At 39.2% G+C, this 15,842-nt stretch overlaps 1 protein-coding gene across 1 annotated transcript; it reads left to right on the forward strand.

Annotated features, from left to right (window-relative positions):
- The first annotated feature begins 1,950 nt into the window (after positions 1-1,950).
- On the forward strand, positions 1,951-10,446 carry LOC139711623 (transcription factor E2F3-like). The gene is made up of 8 exons (XM_071623480.1): positions 1,951-2,247; positions 4,313-4,412; positions 5,220-5,442; positions 6,370-6,449; positions 7,081-7,180; positions 8,078-8,192; positions 8,704-8,836; positions 10,238-10,446. Exons 1-8 carry the CDS (start codon positions 2,002-2,004, stop codon positions 10,444-10,446), a joined length of 1,206 nt encoding a protein of 401 aa, XP_071479581.1. The 5' UTR covers positions 1,951-2,001.
- The last annotated feature ends 5,396 nt before the right edge of the window (positions 10,447-15,842 follow it).

The following is a 15,842-nucleotide window of genomic DNA, read 5'->3' on the forward strand; positions in this document are numbered from 1 at the left end:
GAGTTGACAGACAAGCCTATAGGTCCTATGTTAGGCCTATTATCAGACAAACTTGACAACCTCCTTGGGCGCCTCGTATTACAAAACCGGAAATAGCGTGTGATGCGTAAAGCACGAAGTTCAATTTTCCATCACTTGCGCACGTGGCAAAAGAGAACAAAACAATGTGTAATGACATCGCAGAGCTTGTAAGGAAATTGATTTTTGTCTGCATAAGAATTAGAATCAACAATTGATTACCTGTAATCGTTAAGAAATATATAAAGATTGCATTCACAGATCTATGAAATTATCTGACGCTTTCGGATACTCTCTCCATGAAACAGTTTCTTTATTGAGGAGTTCAGTGAACCCGTTCGTTATTTTTTTCCTTTCTTTCTATCGTATTTGCTCCTCTACCACACTGTTAGATGTATTTTATATTCATGAAATCAATTTATTAAAGTGTAAAAATTTTAATATACTTGAAACGGCCGACCGCGCTTCGGCGTGAAACATTAACAACAGCCTAGTTCTACAAACAGGGCACACAGATTGTGTTCAGGGGCCCAGAAGCGCCTTTGCAAAATGAATTTTCATCTTTTTATTTCTTTTGTTTTAACCAAAAAATACAGAGGGGGCGCTCGCCCGGTGCGCCCACAGAACTAGAGTTCTGTGGGTGCGCCCCCCTCTGGATCCTATCGATCCGCCACTGCACTAGCTTCCTAGAGCACTGGTACCTGAGGCTGCGTTCACATAGAAGAATACTATTCGGGTATTCGGGCTCGTTTTTCGAGGGCACGCGAATAGCTGGAATCGAACGATAGGATTTCCTCACACCGGTTCACATAGGAGGGCACTATTCGAAAGTACCGAATAGCTGCGAAAAGTATAGCAAAGTGGGAATCGAACTTGTTCGATTTTCTTGCAGCGTATACCGTCTCTCGTTTATGAAATAATGACAATTTTGGTCTGGATTTGCCCTTTAGCAAAAATAAGCATGTAGACTGACATTCTGATGCAGTTTAGACATTGTTAATAAGATTTGCTAGGATGTAGGAGGAAGAAATCCTCACTGCATGGGATGTACCGTGAGTTGACGGTGCGGGTGATGGTGTATTCGGGGCCCGAATACCGAATAGCGAATAGCGAATACCGAATACCGAATACTTCTATGTGAACGCAGCCTAATGGTGTTGATTGTCTGCGCTCATATCTGTCCCCAAATTACTGTCAGTAAATTGCGTACTGAGCAGTGGGTAGATCAAAGCAAAAAGCGTGGCATAGAATGTAGATCAATTAGGCTGTCTCTATAGCAAAAGCGCATAAAACGGTCGTTGGAATTGTTAACAACATCTACGTTTTGTGAAAAACAGTGATACAGACAAGTTTTGCCCCAATAACTGCAGTGTTTAGTGGGTGCTACCAGGGAGGTTAGTTTCGCGGCGTCTAGTTCGCTATTGGTGAATGGCTTTGCGCGAAACACACACGTGAGACCTCTCGCGCGAAATACAAGTCGCGGGAAAATCCTCTGTATTTGAGTTCCTTTGCTACACCTCGATTGTGTACAGGTTGTGTATGTGCGTAGTGCAGTGATGCATAGCTAGCTGGCTAGTTTTAATACGTGGACTACTACGGCTAGGCTCCGGGTAGTAAATACGGGCAGCACCCCATTACTAGTATACTGCTGCGCCGGGGATCGGAAACGACGCGACTTCCACAACCTACTCTTCATTCATTCGAAAGCCGTAAGAGTTCTGCTCGAATCCAAGCCATCGGTCTTCGTTTGACGCTTCAAAACACGCGATTACCTGACCAGTATACCAAGTAGATATTTTACTTTCGTGTCTTACACTTATTTCACCTTAGCATTGAAAGATCTCGAAAGATAAGCTCTTTGATTGCTCGAGTTCCGAACTGAAGTGGGTAGTCCCAGGCACATAAATATTCGATCCGGGTGGCGTCATCTCGATCGTAGTGACAACAGTAGCCTGAGCTGCCGTGCCCTAAACTTTGTACAAAATGCCCCGTGGAGTATCTGCGTCTGCACTTCGTCGGCAATCTACAGATGTGGAGGTCAGGAAAGTTGTGGGCATTTCGCCTCAAAGAATTCTACCAAACTTGTCTGGTCAGCCAATGACCAGGGACATTACGAACATCGCAAATTTTGCCGAGGAATTCGATCCAGAAATCGTCGATGTCGTCGGCTTTACTCCCGAGTTCGACGCGACAACAAAGAGTTCGCGACCGCAGCTGGGCAGACCTCCGGTATGTTTATCTAAACAAAGTTGACCACGACCACTGAAAATCTAGATAAAAGTATAGACTCTTTTAGAGTCTTTATCTGATGAGAAAATATACACGGTTCACATAATCGACAAGATTTGCATTTCTGTCAGTAATCAATGCCTCCAGAGTCCAATTCAAGATCAATGAATTCACAAACGATCTCGAATGACTGACAGTTTAGGCACAGCACTCAGCAGCAATGCAAACTCTTTTGCCCTTGTCTTTACTCTTGGGCTCGTTTGGCACAATCTTGCTTCTTTCTTACATCATTTATTTTTCCTACTCCTAGCTGTTGCTCTGTAGTAGCCTTGATAAGTTTTATTTTCATTTTAAACTACAATATGGATGATAGACTAAAAATTGTAAAATTATAGTCCTAAACCTACTAATATATTTGTGTGATTTGCTGAAAACAATTTTGGTGTCTAGAGATTTTCTTAATTGATCGGTTAAGATTTCTTACATTTTTGGAAGTCATTTATTTTATGAATAATAAGTCATTGTTTTTTCCAGTATTTTCTCAAGACACATTTGAGACATAGGTCTATACACTGTGTATAATAATTTTGTAATGACCAAAAATTGGGCATTTCCACAGTAACATTAAACAAAAGGATAGCATTGTTAATGTTGGGGCTACATTTCAGGGATGTTACTTTATTTTCTGTTTTTAATATGCATTACCCCAATACAATATTTTATTTTTACTTGCATGGGTTCAACCACTTTTATTGTAAATATGTGGGTTATGATTATGGCACCTCCGCACCCTTGTTGACACACAGCAAGGATTGTTCATCCCGGTATAGCTTCAACGGAGCTGCAGTTTTGGGATTATTTCAACAAGTAATGACAAGTAATACAATCTTGTAACTTTGCCCAAAATTTACTTCAAAGAAGCAATGTATTGGAATTTTTGCCAAAATGAAAATTTTGGGGGTAGGCTAACCTACACTATGTAGACGGTCTACATAATGTAGTATTACATGTACATGGCGTAGACTCTACACTAGATTCTAATGACAATGTTCTATTGTACAAAGTAGACTGTGAAATGCTTGACAGAAAGCTATGTTGCCTACGCATGGGATAGGCCCTACTAACTTTAACAAGGTCAAGTGAATGGTTATTGAAAATTTGTTGTTTTTCAACGGCATTGCCCATAGAAAAGATAAAAACAGCACTAAAGACGCAAAAGTACTATTGAACATTATGTTTTACACCATTTCTAGACTATCAAGTGGAGAACATACACAGTAACCATACTAACGTGGACAGACAAAAATGTGACAGTTTTGTCTGTCCATGTGTACGTACGTTCACCACTAAGTCTAGAAATGTCATCTAAAGATTAGGATGAGGATTAGGGTGAGGGTTATGTTGTGAGTAGAGTTTATGTTTGGCATGGATGCAATTGGCGCAGGAGCAATTGTCGCAGAACCTCTCCTTGTTTAAACTTACAGTTTGTATGTACAATGTACATGTAGGTGAACGTGTATAAAATTAGCCAATGACTGTAACCTGTTGGATAACGAGTGGCATCAAGTTGACATGTCATGCTGCACAAACCAAATTCCTGAGGAAAAAAAAAAACAACAATCTGAAAGTCTACAGCTCTTTCTTTGGTTCATGCATGGACCGGGTTTATTCTGCATATCAATGAGTCTTGATGGCACCACCTAACAACATTTCCATAATCTTGTACACAAATATGTTAAAAATTGTTTCTGTTTTGTTGATAATTTAGGAGTTTAATCTATACTCCTATTAAAAAAGAAAGCCCTGTTTATGTATAAAGCTGCTGTTTTGCAATTTTTTACAGTTATTATAAGTTACAATAATTGCTGCACCATGGCAATTAGTTTTAATACCCATTGGTTGTTCCTTGCTGTTGCCATGGTAACTGCAGTTAGTGTAAGTTGTAATTGTGTGGTACAGTGCCTGTGATTGCTGAAATGAGGCCCTGGTGTGGTGCCTGAGGTAGCTTTCTGATTGGTCCTTTATTCTGCTTTGTTTTAATCTGATTGGATGACGCCAATCTCAGGCCAAGAGGAAGTTGGAGCTGGACTCCGCAGTGCCCGCAGGAGGGACAGGATTCAAGACGCCGAGTCCTAGACCATCAGCCAAGGCCAAGAAAGCCAGACGTAAGCAGTCTGTACAATTTGTTGCTGCCTATGCCTTTAAATGTCCTAGAAGCAAGAGGCATCGTTCCTCAAGCCCTTTCATCTGATACAGGATAGGCAGAACAACAAATTGATAAAAATTGACATTTTCAGTCAAAGTCTTTACTTATATGACAGCTGTATTCTCATTTACTCTGGGACTTTTGGTAAATGGTCTGCATTATCAATGTCAAATAACAGAGCTTATATGCATTGATTATGTGATGCCCAAGAAATATGAGATGGTTGTTTCACATGACATCCTTTATGGAAAAAGATATCACATGATAATTTACAAATAATCAAATAAATTCAAATTGAAAATCAAGGTAAGTCAGAGGTCAAGGTCAAATGTCAACTTTTAACTGTTTGCCACAGGAAGCAATCTTTCACACCGTCTTATTAAAGTATGTGCATCTGTCGGGTATGAAGGATTTGAGTTTTGATAATCATGTTTATAGAGTTGCGTGTGCATAATCTGCTTTTTTTTTTTCTTCTTCTTTTTTTACAAATTGCATTGTGATCAGAAGATCTTTGTCCCAGATTAGAGTTTTTTCCAAATATGCGGGAAAGTACTATGCAGTATAATGATCCTCTCTTTTTTCTTGAACTTTCAGGGCACCTTTCAAAATGTTTAGTAGATTAATAACAATGATATCTGAATTTCATATTGTGATATTCCTGCTCAAGGCCTCTGATCTCATGTTGCATCAAGCAGTTTTCTCTCTGAAAATATACCTTGTACTTGTAGATTGAAAAAAACTTGTGTCTCCTTTGCTTCTTTAAAAGCTGCTGCGAGGTCGCCGATGGAGAAATCTCGCTATGACACCTCACTAGGCCTGCTGACAAAACGCTTTGTGAGTCTACTGCGTGGGGCACATGATGGCGTTCTCGACTTAAACAAGGCCGCAGAAGTGCTGGAGGTGCAAAAGCGGCGGATCTACGACATCACAAACGTTCTGGAAGGCATCAAACTCATCACCAAAAAGTCGAAAAACAACATTCAGTGGAAGTAAGTGGGACAGGGTGTAAGTCTCCCATGCAATCATTCATTCAAGTTAATTGAACTTGCAGAAGAAGTTAGCCAGGTCATCTTGAAAAGCTAAAGAAGCTCTTGAGCTGCTGTTATTATAGTCTAATGCAAAGGCAAATTGACTTGCTTGAGTCCTTTGGGCAACGTCCTGTGGGTGGATATGCTTTAAAGACCATCTTTTGTCCCTAAGGTCCTTTGTCTGGTCTCTTCTCAGTGGACCAGTGAGTAGACACCAGCTACTCTTAAGCTTGGCCAAGGATGAGGCTATGGTATGGATGATTGTCTCCATTGACTTTTCTCAGCTCATGTCCTTGCATTGTGTAATTGGTTTTTGTCTTGAAAGTTCATTGAGATATCATACCTCTGCAGGCTTATTTCAAGCCAATCAATGTTTTAGGACAGCTGTTCAACCATGAGCAACCTTGCTGCACTGTAGATAAGTACAGTGCGTTCTGGCTTTGACCAGAGAACAAGTAGCCGAGTTATAGGAAACCACAAGACTCCTGAAAACACCCTTCTGATTGATGACTCAGTGGAAATGTGGGCATGCATATGTACTGTAAAACAATATTTTCGCGTATGGGAGCCGAAGGCCTCATTTTCAGCATGAAATTTTCACGAGTTGCCTCTAATGTTCAATGCATATAGTGTAGACAAGATCTTTAGCGTGCATTTTAATTTTGCGAAATTGGCGAAATTAAAATACATGCGAACATTCCTCGTTTTACAAAGTAAACAAAATCTAGAATGAAAGTTACAACTTTGTGAAATGTAGCAATCACTGATAGACAGTAGGTCAAACATATATCAATCTGTAGCAAACTTCCCCTTGCATTTGTGCATTAGATTTCTTGATTTTCAAAGGTTTTTCAATTACTGTCATTCGCTTCACTTGAAATTTGACAGAGGTGCATGCAGTTCTGTAGCAGTTCACCCAGGAAGTTCAGACTCAAAGGTATCTGCAGAAGCTATCCACTTACATTCAGGTAAGTCGTCACATTTAAGATATCCTGCTAAGACCTCTGCAGTACTTATCAATCACTTTCTGTTATCTCTTTGGTGACAAGTCGAGTCACCTTCATTCAGAATAACTGAGATATGTTGCCTGTGTGGAAGATCCCTTCATCCAAATATTCTTTTTGTTTCTGACAAAATTCATTTTAGGACATAGACAGAGCACTTGACCTTTATTGTACAACGTAGTTGTAGCTCTGTCACAAGGCGTGGTGAAAAAAAATAAAACATTGCCTTATTCCTGAGTGAACGGTCATTGAAATGTGTACTTTTCATTAAAGATTTAAACGTGTGAAATTCCCTTTTAGATTTTCATTACATTGTTCTGATAGTGTGATACCATAAGCTGTTGAGTTTCCATATTAATAGAGAGGATGACACATGGAATGAACAAAAACTCTAATGTTTATTACTTTTAACAGATTGTCAGATTTTCCTCAAACTTTCAGTGAGTGTTTAGCACATCTTCCCACCTGTGTTGAATCTGTAAGTATGAGTTGGGATAATTCCCTATTAAAGATTTGGATACATCTGCACTTTTGCACAAGCACATGCACACACTTATCAACTGAACCTTTTCCTTTCTCCCCTGTCTGGCTCCAGACTTAGCCGACCTAGAGAACCAGGAGAAGCGATATGATGAGCTGATCCGCAACGCTTCCAACCAGATCAAGATGCTGACAGAAGACCCAAACAATGCAAGATATCCTTTCACCCTACCATCATTCCTGATGTTTATGACTTGCACAATTTCCAGATCTAGAATGTCTCCCTGATTCTACAGGAAGCTCCCTGAAGAAAGGTTTTTTGTTTGTTTGTTTGTTTGTTTGTTGTTTTTTTTAGTGACTTTGGCATCCAGACTTCTCCATGCAGTGAAGACCGGAAAGAGAAGAACCAGATCAAAAGAATATAGTGCCACTCCCTTTATAACATCACATCGCCTCCTCATGCCCCAGTCACATAGACATCCCGGATCACCCCGGACCACCCCGGATCTGATCCGGGATGATCCGGGGAGAGATCCGTGTTGACGCCTTGGACATCCTTAGACATCCGTGTATATCCGTGTAGATCCAGGTACATCCAGGAGGCCAACGCGGCAACTTTTGGAGGTCAAAAACATCTGGCGTCATCTGGGGATTGCTGTGTTGGCAGAACAATCCGCCCGTGTTGATCTGTGTAGATGCCGTGTTTATCCGTGTAGACGCCGCGCTCTTCCGGCCTTATCCGTGTAGCTGCCGTTTTGATACCGTGTGTACAGTCATACCAACGCTCGTCGACACTCCATCGAGGTCGAAACTATCCCGGATCTCACCGGATCTTCCCGGATCACCGTGTAGATCTTTGAGCATCCGTATTTATATGTGACAGGGGCATCAACAAAGAAACAAGCATAAATCGTGATCTGATGGGGGGGGGGGGGGGGGAGCAGGAGGCAGAGGCTAGAGTTAGAGATGCCAACTTCACATTTGTTTCAGTCCGTGCAGTGAAGTAAGACCATGAATTAGATTAATGGGTTGAAGTCATGGTTTAAACCTTTTCAAATTTGAACTTTAGAGTGTACAACTTCTCCTTTGTATTCCTTGACCATCCGCTATACGTATGCCTATGTGACCTATCATGATATACGAGGGATCAAGAGTTTCGAAGACCAGACTGTCATAGCCATCAAAGCCCCTCCAGAAACCAGGCTAGAAGTTCCAGATCCAACAGAGGTGAGTTCAGACGAACTGCTTTCCCAGTCATCAACCTAAATGATGAAAGATATATGTGCTGAAGTAGTTGTTGCATATGCGTTTCAATTGTACAGCTTACTTCCATATTAAGAGTTGAGGGATCCCAATGATCTAATGTGCTGTTTAATTCACCAAGTTCCAACCGAATAAACTTCAATGCTTGAAATTCACTTGCTGAAGTTAAGATGAATTGATCATGACCAAGTAGTTCCTCAGTCAGAATTAAATCTATGCTGTCATTAGAGCTAAAAAAAGAATTCAAGAACTCAATAAACATCCAAATTGGTCCAGTCCAGTGCCTGCTCATTGTATCAGGTTTGAAGGTGTCAAATTTTGTTTTAGACTGTCATATTATCAGTTAAAGCAGTACTTCTATGTTTCTGTTGCAACAGATCTTCAGTCATGCATAGTCACACTTCCATTACACATTTATTGCATTCTGAAAGATTAAAATGAAATGCACATAACCTCTATTTGCTTGTGTTTGCAGAGTATTCAAATTTGGCTGAAGAGTACAAGGGGTCAAATTGAGGTGTTCCTTTGTCCAGAGGACTGTCTAGATGAAAGCAGTTCATCAGGGTCAGAGGCTGGGTCAAAGGAGGGGTCACCGTCAAGTTCAAAGGGTAAGACATGATTATTTATCTGATTCCAGCTCTCACCATATGTGACCCTGCATCACAAAACCAACAAAAAGTTGCCAGAAATGGATTTTTAGATAAGGGCATATTCTGAAAGCGCAGATTCTAAGCTTAAAATGATGTATAGCTCATTGCAAATGGACTCTCGTAACCTATCTAAATATTTGAAAGAAAGCACTTACTCTTATCTGGAAAAGTGTGAACTGAGAAAAGAAGCTCTGAAGCACAGGGTTTATTAAAGCACTTAATCATTACCAAGCCATGCTAGCTGTGCGATGAATGGGACAAAAACAGGATGTAAACCACTGGAGCAACAACAATGAAGGGATTGTCAGATTAAGCTGAAATCAAGCATGCTCTATTAACACATTTTTTTTTAAAGAAATGTAAAGGAGACTCTAAGACACACCTAATCACACTATTCCCCCCCCCCCCCCAAAAAAAAAAAAAAAAAAGTGTTCGAGAAAAAGTGCTAAAAACACAATTTCCCATTCGTTTGATGACACCAATATTCACCATGATGTAGAGGAAGTCTTGCTCTTCTAGAAAGTAGAAAAACTCAAAATTGACTAGGTTGGCCTATCTCACCTATTTTGAGTCCTGACACAAAATCAGTGTGTGAGACTTTTTGTTGGTTTTGTGATGCCAGGTCACATATTATCTCTCACCTGGTTAAAGTTCACCCTTGCCAGAACCACTGTACTTTGTAGTCACTGTGAAAGAACTCTTACAGGCATCTTCAAAGTGATCCTCCGTAAATCAGATATCTAATTATGAAATATAGTAGGGTTTCTGTTTTAAGGGGAGAGTTGTCTGAAACAGGAGAGCATAACTCATTACAGGATGTATTATGAATGCATTCTCTTGCAATTGTAGTGTCTCGTTTTGCTGGGAAGAGGCAGCAGCAACAATAACAACAAAAGAGAGATTGTGCCATTTCAGTTCCATTCCAGTTGTAGTATGAAAGTATTATTTGTATGACAAACTTCATGCCAAAACTGTACCATGCCATTTATTTTCCTGTATCATAAATGTCCAATCTTTAATTAAGACATTAAAACAATTTCATGCAATACTCAGTACATCACAAATGACTTGCTTGCCACTCTTGGGACAGATGTAATGATTTTACCATCAACATTCCTTTATATCAGGGTTTTTTAATACAAGGAAATTTGAATTTCGGACAGAAAAAAAAAAATGTTTTGTTATAACAAGGAGTTTCTTGTATCAGAATCCACCATGTGTGAGTCCACTGTATCAATAATATTGCTTACAACCAAAAGTTCAAACCTTTTAATGTGTATCAAGGCAAACCCTGGTCATTTTCTGGACTTGTCAAAGTCAAGGCTTTGTAAACAGCAACCTTTGACCTCTGACCTGCAGGTGACCCTGCTCTGAAGGCCACTGCCCTAGAGGAGGATGACCTGTCACAATTGAGCCGCAGTCTCCTGCTGCAGACAGAAGACCAGAATGGCCTCGAGGACGACTTCGTGGCGCTATCCCCGCCGGCGGTCGACGACTACCTTTTCGCCCTCAGTGACAATGAAGGCATCTCGGATCTCTTTGATGCCTATGATATAGATGTATTCTAAATGGCTCCACGTTGGTAGGAAGGTGCCTTGTTTGTTGGCGGGGATCGTGTTTGCAGGATGGCTCTGGCAGTTGCATTGAGCGTTATAGTGTGTTGATTTGCAGAAAGTAGGGTTTGTTTGTTTGGGATTTTTTTTCCACAGAAAGTGTACTTTGAGGAAAGAACATTTGATTGGTGTGATAATGAAATAAGTAGCCGAGTTTGCCAGCAAGCAATCGCCAGTCTGCCAGAAAAGGATGGTTTGGTTTGGATTCCATCTGGCTATAAACTTTGACATCCGGGGGACCTAGACACACCCAGGAGCCTTGAGCTACCTCTAGCTGATGGTGGTCATGTAAGCACACAGATACTGAAATAGGGTCTGGAAAATGAGTGGACGGGGCAGCAGGAGTGGACAATACTTTATGCTTCTGTTTCCTTTTTTCCTTCAAATGGAGATTCGCTACCACCTTGTTGAAACCATCGTAAAAGTACAAGGTACATACAGTGAAGTCGCCCTCAGGAACTCCCGTTTTGGTCAGTCCGTGATTATGCATCAAATGTGCAACAGTATCTCACCACGTTTTGTTGGTATACGTCATTCATCCTAATAATCCAGCTGCATGTTTAAAGATTCATCTAAAATGCTTGCGTCAACCTTGTTTCGTACGACACTCATCATGTGTATACATACGATAATGTATTGCTGATTTGATGCCAGTGTTACAGGGGTGCCAACAGTTCTGTGTTGTTTGTTTTTTAAGTATTTTGTACTGGTTTTTGCCAAAAATACTGCAGGTTTTGTAGTAAGTACTATTTTTCCCAATTTGTATGACCACACATGTCTGAAGCAGTGAAGGTAGAATACTGTTTTTCCACAAAAAAAAAAGAAAAGATAAATAATATAACATCTTTGCAACCCTGTAGAATACTACAGTGCTGTTTACGAGGTTGGCATCCCTGCAGATAATACACCTTGCGATGGCTTTCCAATGTCCTGTCAAAACTTGAAATAAAAGAATTAGGCAGGTACACTATAGTTTTCTTTTCATCTGCTCTGTACACCTCTGTAAGTGGTGTACCACAGTTGGTACATCAGTTAGAGACCAAGTAGTGTAGGGATACCATAGAGTGGGAAGGCTGGCCTAGCTCAGATAATTTTGATAATCCCAGCTATAATTTTTGTACAGATTTATCACTGATATCTGTTTAAAGGGATGGTACAGTATTGGTGGAGATGAAAATTGAGCTTTGACATTTTTGCGAGATACCAAGAAAACCTTATGAAATAGTACAGAGCATACCATTTTAAGAGGAGTTCAAAGTTTATTTGATGAAAATCGGGTTTGGAATAGCTAGAACATCCAAAAACGAAGTAAAACAAAAAGATTGTAATAAAAGGTGGGTCCCACACTTTATTAGGATCACTCTGTTTTGGATATCTCAGTCATTTCAAAACCAATTTTCATCAAATAAACGTTCAAATCCACATGGAATTACATGCTCTTTCATATTTCATAAGAGGTTTCTCACTATCTCACAAAAAAATGATACAAACCTGACGTTAAGTCTCAACCAAAAATATATAATCCCTTTAAGTACTCACTCCGCCAACAAATCTCAACTGGAGTTGACCAGGACTGACTAGGATACGCTTCAATGTACATATTCACTGGCTGGTGCTATTCGTGGTTTTCAAATATAGTCCAAAGGGCAGCAAATGAACTGGGCCACCCATGGATCCCCATGCTACTTGATATATAAGATTGCTCCTCCTGAATGAGGTACTTGCTTGAACACCTCACTTTGAGTATGTTGAAATACTACTGATACATCTTACTGAAGAGAAGAAAAGTCTGATTACGTACTTCCTGCTACAGGTTTCCTTGTATAGTTCCGACAGAAGAGTTTATTTTATATTCTAGAATCTGTAGTGTACATAGCTCAGTCTGTTCTACACCTTTGTGAACATTCCATTGTTGAAAGTATTCTTTGACACTTGCTATACCTTTTCTGAATTTGTGCCCAATTTTATGTGTTAACATTCATATTTTAGAATTGATTCTAAAACGGATGGTGCTTTAGCAAATGTGAAACAGCTCTGATCTTTCCATGCTGGCATTCCACGAAAGAGAATGTGCTTGTGGTAACCATGCTTGCATAAAAACATTCGCTCAATGTTTACTACTAGTAAATTGCCAAGGAAATCAAGTGAGTAAACAACTTCCAGTGAATTTTAGCTTTGATATTTTAAAGTACTATGCAAACAACTTGTCAGTATACAAAAAGTACTATTGACTTGGTTTTAGTCTTTGCTGTGCCTTATTTTATACAGCTTGTAAAGATCATGTTGTTTTGATAAATAGTATTCTTCCATATGAATGATTGAGGCTGTTTTGTTGAGAGAACATTAATGTTGTTATTAGGACCACTCTTTAATACCCCTACCACACAATTCTCAATGCATATTTCTTGGTTGTCCTACAGTGTTTCCTTTTTTTTTTTGTAGCTACATTATAACTAGTTTTGTTAGCCCTGTGAATCTCGATATGTGTCTCCATGAACATATGATGATGAATTTGATGATTTTGAGCAAGTGAAAGTCAGAATTTGATAAATGATGATAAATGATGTATAAGAATTTCATAATTACGATGTGTTTGAATTTCCCTTAAAGGGGCTTTACCAAATAAATGGTGTATAAGCTGTGATATGAAAACCTTAATGGAAATGTTTACAATTACAAGTATGCAAGTGAAATTGACAAATCTACATATTTTGTCTCCACTTTCAACCCACCAATTATAATTTTTTTTTTTCTAAATTATTCTTTTTTTAGCAGGGGTCGCACTTAACTTTTTTTTAAACTGGCCAGGCGGACTACTTAGAATCTATTTTGACACTGAAGCAATATTTTGGCTAGCCAGACGGACTAGTAACTTCAGAATTTTACGATTTTTAGCTAGTCCCACGTGATTTCGGGTGGCCAATGGCCAGCGGACCATCGCCAATTTCGAACCCTGTTTAGCCATTAATGTTTGTTTACTTTGTTCCTTTCATTTGAAAATTTGCACATACACACTGTAGCATCTTACAGGTAGGAGCATTCTGAAAATGTCAAGATTTGTATCACTGAAAGTGAAGTGCCTTGTTCAGCTTTCTCATCACTCCACAAGTGAGAGGGACGATATATTTGAATTTCATGCAGGTTTCGTTTGTTTTCTATGTGGCATATCGCTGGTGGGGCGACAAGACCTCGTATCTACAAAATGTCAAATGTTCAGGAGAGCAAAAATACATGGTGGCCAAAGCACTGTATCAAATGGGATAGACGTTCCTTTGACATGCCGTCTTGGCTTCATTTTTGGGGTAAGACATCTAGGATTTGGACAGGACATCACTTAACTAATTATCTGACCATTAATCCAAAAAAGTCATTTTCACCAAAATTGCAGATACAAGGTCTTGTCACCCCAGCGACGATATGTTGTACAGCTGTACCCAATGTCATGCCAAACTGCACATTTTTATGAGTCACGTTAAGGCGGTGGCCAATATGCAGAAGGACTTTTGCCAAGCGTATAACACTAAAGTTGTGCCTTGCATACAAGTCTGTCATATTTAGAGCAAAGGCTGTCAAGATTTCTTTAAACCGCTGACCATGCCTTTAGTGACAGGTAAACTCCGAGCAGTAGATACTGTTAAAGTGGAAATTTTTGTGCGTTTCGTGCAACCAGAAGCTAGTGCGAAAATAAAAGCACGCGAATATTTTTGCATGCCATGTTCCATTAGTTTATGTCCCGATTCTGCGATATTAAAATATGCAAAATTCATCTCACTGGGCGAAGCGTGAAAAATTACTTGCGCAAAAATAACCACTTTTACAGTAGTTACAGTCATTAGGTAAACATAGCGGGGGGGGGGGGTGTTTGGAAACACTAATTTAGCTTGAAGTTATTGCCATTCAGTGAGGTGCTACACTGTTTTGTTTTGTTGATGTTGGGTTTTTTTTTCTATTCACATGATTATTTGGTTAAAGAAACAGAAGAAAATTTATATTTACAAGTTGCGGGGCAAAGCAATTTATTTTAAATAGTTTCTAACAGTGAGAATCTTATCAAACCACCAAGTATTCAAGCATTGATCCTGAAGGAAATTTCCTACCCAGATCAATCCAGGACATGCATCCTACCATAATTATATAGTTATATGTAAATGGTTTGTGATATTTTTAATATGATAATGAAGGCAAAAGCATGCATTATGCAGTTTGCAATTTCCCCAGAAATAATAGTGAACTTAAAATTCCAGTGAACATGGAACTTGTGCATTTTTTTGTAATGAGGAAGGTGCATTCTACTTTTTTCAAATGTATGTATTTAAAATGCAGCATGTTTGCCAGAATTGTCATTTAAGTCTTTCATTTTAATGAATTGTACCTGAATTTGATGACACCACTGTAATATGTACAATTCCAGTATGCACTACAATGTGACAATCTAAACTGCAAACTTATATCTTCAAATGGGGGGAAGGGAGCGGTGCATTACAGGAATGGGTGTTTAGAGTAAACCTGAAAATAAAAACACATTGTAATTGTCATTTGCAATTGTAAGTTGACATTTGAATAATAGCAATTGTATATTTGACTTTTGATAGGTGCTGAAAGGACTGGGAAAGTGTTTTAATTTCCCCTTCCAAGAACTAAAATGTTCTTCCAGGAAACACTTGGCAATTCATTTATTTCCCAATGCACTGGCAGTTCCTTGTAACTTTATATACATATCTAGATGCATGAAGATAAAATGAATTGCCACTACTTTGTGGATACCATTGTTTTAATGGTAACAGGATTTCATCGAAGACGCCAAACTTTTAAAAAGGTGAATTTGGCGGCCCTGATTTTCCACTACTGTATTTATCTGGTCTCTTTTATAGTACATTTATGAGGTGCCAGGCATAGGGTGGGAAACTTGGCGGTGCCGGCAAACTCATTACAGTGGGGTGTCCCTGTAAAACTGAGTATCCAAAGGTTTAACAGAAGAAATGATAATTGCATTTCATGTGTGTGTTTCAGAGGTATTTCAGGTATAAAAACATTGTTTGTAAAATGTTGAAGGTTTGTAATGTTCAGTGTCATTTTCTGAATAAAGAGAATTATTGGATATGATTTGAACATACCCAACCAATTCATGCTCAAGACTTATAGTCTTTCCTCTTTCAGTGTACATAACATGTAAATGAGCTTTAAATCTTCAACCTCTCACTATTTCTAGCATTTGTGGTCTGAGCTTCCAGTACGGGATATGCAAACATTATCCTTTGTCTCCCAACCTGTGATCAAATCTAAACCTACAGAGAAACAGTTCTTACCAAATGATACCATCAAGAGGAAAAAAAAAAGAGCAAAAACAAAAG

Source organism: Diadema antillarum, unplaced genomic scaffold (genome assembly GCF_040938485.1).
Source record: "Diadema antillarum isolate AM-2024a unplaced genomic scaffold, OU_Dant_1.0 seq00001676_RagTag, whole genome shotgun sequence".
Lineage (NCBI taxonomy): Eukaryota > Metazoa > Echinodermata > Echinoidea > Diadematoida > Diadematidae > Diadema > Diadema antillarum.